The sequence below is a fragment of the Rana temporaria genome, chromosome 3 (assembly GCF_905171775.1).
Source record: "Rana temporaria chromosome 3, aRanTem1.1, whole genome shotgun sequence".
Lineage (NCBI taxonomy): Eukaryota > Metazoa > Chordata > Amphibia > Anura > Ranidae > Rana > Rana temporaria.
The window spans coordinates 446,594,991-446,601,122 of record NC_053491.1 but is presented as its reverse complement, the minus strand read 5'-3'; the positions used below and the strand labels follow the sequence as shown (position 1 = coordinate 446,601,122).

General features: G+C 43.4%; 1 protein-coding gene across 1 annotated transcript in view; it reads right to left on the bottom strand.

Moving 5' to 3' along the window:
- MAN2B1 (mannosidase alpha class 2B member 1) overlaps nt 1-6,132 on the bottom strand; it is a gene marked incomplete at its 3' end in the record, with an annotated part of 64,362 nt that overhangs the window by 35,887 nt on the left and 22,343 nt on the right. Inside the window, 5 exon segments of the mRNA XM_040346567.1 lie at nt 1-77; nt 1,011-1,089; nt 1,312-1,432; nt 1,520-1,602; nt 5,927-6,043. The exon segment at nt 1-77 is cut by the window's left edge and continues 33 nt beyond it. Coding sequence (XP_040202501.1) covers nt 1-77; nt 1,011-1,089; nt 1,312-1,432; nt 1,520-1,602; nt 5,927-6,043 — 477 coding nt within the window.

The following is a 6,132-nucleotide window of genomic DNA, read 5'->3' as shown; positions in this document are numbered from 1 at the left end:
AGTATAGTCATCATTCACATGCTGCTTTGCGGTGCCCGTTACAGCATCATGATGCTGAGCTACTCCCATGGCTCGCCCTAAGATAAATAAAATAAATCAGGAGGTGATAAGACATTCAGGAGCTGCGTTACTGTAATAAGATATTACAGGGGTAATAAGACACTCGGGAGCCGGGTTACTGTAATAGATCTTACAGGGGTAATAAGACACTCGGGAGCTGGGTTACTGTAATAAGATATTACAGGGGTAATAAGACACTCGGGAGCTGGGTTACTGTAATAAGATATTACAGGGGTAATAAGACACTCGGGAGCTGGGTTACTGTAATAAGATATTACAGGGGTAATAAGACACTCAGGAGCCGGATTACTATAATAAGATATTACAGGGGTAATAAGACACTCGGGAGCTGGGTTACTGTAATAAGATATTACAGGGGTAATAAGACACTCGGGAGCTGGGTTACTGTAATAAGATATTACAGGGGTAATAAGACACTCAGGAGCTGGGTTACTGTAATAAGATATTACAGGGGTAATAAGACACTCAGGAGCTGGGTTACTGTAATAAGATATTACAGGGGTAATAAGACACACAGGAGCCGGGTTACTGTAATAAGATATTACAGGGGTAATAAGACACTCAGGAGCTGGGTTACTGTAATAAGATATTACAGGGGTAATAAGACACTCAGGAGCCGGGTTACTTTAATAAGATATTACAGGGGTAATAAGACACTGAGGAGCCGGGTTACTGTAATAAGATATTACAGGGGTAATAAGACACTCAGGAGCCGGGTTACTGTAATAAGATATTACAGGGGTAATAAGACACTCAGGAGCCGGATTACTATAATAAGATATTACAGGGGTAATAAGACACTCGGGAGCTGGGTTACTATAATAAGATATTACAGGGGTAATAAGACACTCAGGAGCCGGGTTACTGTATTACGATAGACTTGGAATTGATTTAATGTATCAGGATGCTGGAATGATAAGAAGACTTACTGAGCTCCAAGCTGCTGCTGGTCCCATATGGTCCATGTGTTGCAGCTGCTCCAGTCAAAGCCTCCAGCTGATTACAGACCTATTAATGGCATAATAAACATGGTTTCCATGAAAAGGATATAGTATTATCCATTTTAATCATTACAATAATGTCCGAGGAAGTATTGCCTTTGTTGCCCAAAACAATCACATTTAACTTTCGCGAACTAGAGAAATAAAAAAGGAAAAATGCGATTGGTTCTTTGAGCAATAAGGACAGCACCTCCTTTAGTACGTTACACTATTATTGCCGTCCACTTGCCTGCAGAAAGTTGTTACTGAGCCTTTCGTAGCCCTTGAAGCCTGGGCGGCTGGTGAAGTATCCCGTCCAGAATTTGTGAGCTCCATCGGCATATGGGAAGAAGTCGTCCGTCTTCACTGGCCTGGAACACAGAGACAGGTCCAAAACATAGAGAGATAACATGTATGCGGAGAGACGCACACCAACATGTCGCAAGTTCCATGCTCACCAGCTGAGGTTGGCCCTATTCAGTGCACTCAGGTAACAGCTTGGGGTGGAGTACAACACATTCACTTTACTTCCATTTGCTTGCTGGAGAAAAAAAAAAAAAGGACACCAAAAATAAAACACAACACACACACACACACACATTGTAAAGACTATGCCAACTTCCTTCTTTTTTAACCACTTAAGGACCGGACCAATATGCTGCTAAAAGCCCAGAGGCATTTTTACAATTCGGCACTGCGTCGCTTTAACAGACAATTGCGCGGTCGTGCGACGTGGCTCCCAAACAAAATTTGCGGCCTTTTCTTCCCACAAATAGAGCTTTCTTTTGATGGTATTTGATCACCTCTGCGATTTTTATTTTTTGCGCTATATACAAAAATAAAGCGACATTTTTTAAAAAAAATCTATATTTTTTACTTTTTGTTATAAGAAAAATTGAATAAACTAAATTTTAGTCAAACATTTAGGCCAAAATGTATTCAGCCACATGTCTTTAGTAAAAAAAAAAAAAAAAAAAAAAAAAAAAATATAATGAGCTACCTGTAGTGTGAACGCCGCTGCCGCCCCGACACGCCAGAGGGATGCTTTAGCATTGCCCTCTATGGAGATGGTTCACATCTCCACGCCGGACGCCTGAAAAAAGGTCCCGGACCTTTTTTTCAGGTGTCTTTCGGCGTTCGGCTAGGAGATGTGAACCATCTCCATAGAGGGGGTCACAGGCTGCATTCACAATCGCAGCGTTTTGTCGCCGCGAATCGCGATACAAAACGCCGCTATTTGCCACCGCAATTCGCGGGACAAAACGCCGCGATTCAGTACGCTATAGTGTGAATGCAGCCTAACACAGCGATCAGAAAAATGATCGCTTAGTGACACTGGCAATAGGAAGTGAAAGGGTTAACAAGGGCGGTGATCAAGGGGTTAAAACTTTATTGGGGGGGGGGGTGTACGGGGCTACCCTGGACCTAGCACTAACTGCCTGTCGCACTAACTGTCACACTGACACTAAATACAGTGATCAGTACATATATGATCACTGCATTCAGTGACACTGTGACAGGGGGGTGGGGGGATTAAATGTGCCTATGTGTCCTGGTGTCAGTGTAGTGTTGTGCAGACTCACTGTGCGATGTCTTCTCTCCTCAGCGGCGGTTGAAAATACCGCCGAGAGGAGAGATTACATCACTTCCCCCTTCCTGTGTTTACACAGGCAGAGGAAGCGACACGCGGGGGGAGCGCGCGGATTGGCTGGGAGCGATCCGGAGGGGGCGGACAAAAACGAACGGCCGCCCCCTCATCCCGGATCGCTCGGACAGCCACGGGGACCGCCGCAAGTACCGGGGGGGGCCCCGATCGGACCCCCGACCCACGTCTAGGCAGGGACGTACAGGTACGCCAATGTGCCTGTACGTGCCATTCTGCCGACGTATATGTACATGCGGCGGTCCTTAAGTGGTTAAATGGTAACAATATGTTGTTTCAAGAAAGCTATAACTTTATAGTTACTAAAGTTACTCTGAACAGGTCTAAAACATTTTAACAACATTTCTGCTTTGCAGGGACCCAGTATCAAACGAAATGCTGTCTATGTACCCTTGCAGACACATTGGATTTTAGATCTCTTACGTAAGGTCTCAGCTTCTCGCCAAGTGTAGGTCAGGCCTGGTCTCTCCAGTTCCAAGGCCACCCCCAGTAACTGATCCGTCATAATTAGTATAGTTTGATAGGACGGCAGGGCTCCCGCTTTCAGTCGCCGTCACACAGCAGGGTTGGGCGGAGGGAATGACGGATTACAGGATATGCAACGCCAAAAGAGGAAAGAGATGCAAACTGACCAAGCCAGCACAGATCTGCTTCCATGCTCAGTGTGGTCAGAATCTAAAAAGGGGAGGTGGGGAAGTGTGAGGATCACCAGGTATTTCTGAGCGATTGAAAAACCAAGGCTAGATCTACAAACGCCAAAAAAAAAAAATTTGATGCATACAGTGAGGAAAATAATTACCGTATATCAGTGGTCTCAAAGTACCGGCCCGCGGGCCATTTGCGGCCCGCGGACCAGTTATAAATGGCCCGCAAGCAGGGCGGAAGTGGGGGGAGCAAAGAGGGATTTTTTTTTTTGTGAGCTGGCGCCATCTGGTGGTGAGCCGTTGGTATTACAAGTTATTACCACCAGATGTGAGCTGGCGCCATCTGGTGGTGGCCGTTGGTATTACAAGTTAAGCATTACAAGTTAAACAGCAATTCTAATGTCATTTTACACTATTTTCACTGCCATCGTCTTCCCTCTAATTAGAACCCCCAAACATTATATATTTTTTTTATCCTAACACCCTAGAGAATAAAATGGCGATCGTTGCAATACTTTGTTACGCCGTATTTGCGCAGCGGTCTTACAAGCGCACTTTTTTGGGAAAAAATTACACATTTTTTAATTAAAAAATAAAACAGTAAAGTGATCGCCATTTTTTTTAACATTATGAAAGATAATGTTACGCCAAGTAAATTCATACCAAACATGTCACGCTTCAAAATTGCGTCCGCTCGTGGAATGCCGTCAAACTTTTTTACCCTTTAAAATCTTCATAGGCGACGTTTAAAAAAAAAATCTACAGGTTGCATGTTTTAAGTTACAGAGGAGGTCTAGTTCTAGAATTATTGCTCTCGCTCTACCAATCGCGGCGATACCTCACATGTGTGGTTTGAACACCGTTTACATATGCGGGCGCTGCTCGCGTATGTGTTCGCTTCTGCGCGCAAGCTCGTCGGGACGGGGTGCGTTTTCTGGCTCCTAATTTTTTTAGCTGGCTCCTAGATTCCAAGCAAATTTTTCAAACCCTGCCTTACTGAATGTGCTGGTGGTAATAATGCGCTCGCTGACACCAGTGCTGGGGGTTAATAATGTGTTCGCTGACACCAGTACTGTTGTTTTTGAAGTTTGAATGCGGCCCCCCATGGCATATGAAAACTTGTCTTGTGGCCCTCAGGTAATTTGAGTTTGAGACCCCCGATTTAGATGTTTATTGGAATACTTCAGACAGGTTGTACATGTGCCTTCATGAGAAGGGGGCGCTGCAGGGTTTTAATCCATGGCGGCGTATTGTGTTACCAACGGTTTGTTTGGCAACTGTTGTCCCAACTACCTTGAGATCATTTACAAGCTCCTCTTGTGTAGTTCTGGGCTGATCCCTCACATTTCTCATGATCATCCCTTCTACATGAGGAAAAATCTTTCATGGAGCTCCAGACCGAGGGGGATTGATGGTTATTTTGTATTTCTTCCATTGGCGAATAATCGCTACAGCATTTGTCTCCTCGCCAAGCTTTTTGCTGATGGTCTTGTAACCCATTTCAGACTTATGCAGGTCTGCAGTCTTGTCCCTGATGTCCTTTGAAAGCTCTTTGGTCTTACCCATGATGGTGAGGTTTGAATAGAAGAAAGATTCTGTGGACAGGTGTCTTTTATAACGAATTATCGTTAGGCGCACCTTCCTGAATTGACAGGACTGATCTGTGTACCACATACTGTAACTCATTGCTGGTAGGGGATCAAATACTAATTTTACTCACCTATAACATTTGTATCATGGGTTTTTTATGGATTTTTGGTTGATATATTCTGTCCATCATTTAAAATGATTAATAATAATAACAACAACAACAACAACAACAACAACAACAACAACAACAACAACACCGTGTTTCCCCGAAAATAAGCCCGGGTTGTATATTAATTTTGGCAAAAAAAGACAGTAGGGCTTATTTTCGGGGTAGGTCTTACCATGTAATGTGCTGTCTTCTCTCCCTGCCTGTCAGGAATCCCCAGTGTGAACTGAGTTAAAATGCTTGTAAAATCCTATAATCCACTATTACAGTAGTATATAATGTACAATGTGTGTGTTTCTGTAATATAATTGTGCCAAATACCTTCTTTGTAACGCCGCTCTGCGCGTTTGTGACCCGCTACAAATTACAGAAACACACACATTGTACATGATATACTACTGTAATAGAGTGGATTATAGGATTTTACAAGCTTTTGAAACTAGGGCTTATTTTCGGGATAGGGCTTATATTGCAGCCCTCCTGGAAAATTATACTAGGTCTTATTTTTGGAGAAACACTGTATTACAGACCCTTCATTTCTTTGTAAGTGGGCAAACTTACAAAAACTGCAGGGTAATTATTTTACCCACTGTACATGGAATACGATTATTTTTGCTGTAACGTACACACACTAATAAAAGTAATAAAATAAATAAAATAAGCACAATAAAAAAGTGTTGAGCTGGAGTATGTGCAATAATGCAACACAATGTGAATAGCCCCCAAAAAGGAAAAAACTACAACCCTTTAAATCTATGCACCAGTAGAGCACTAGTTTTGCGATAGCCGTGACTCATCTCACCTGAGCATTTACTAGACTGATGAGTTTGTCCATGTTCTTAAACCACGGGAGGGCATTTTCGTATTGAAAATCTGAGCCCATCGTCATAACGAGGTGATTCGATTGGTACCTTGATGCCTGGCAGGAGAAAAATAACAGTTGAGGAGCTTCAGCACCATGACAGTTCCAGGAAGCATACACAACCCTTCCCCCCCTGACAATACTAC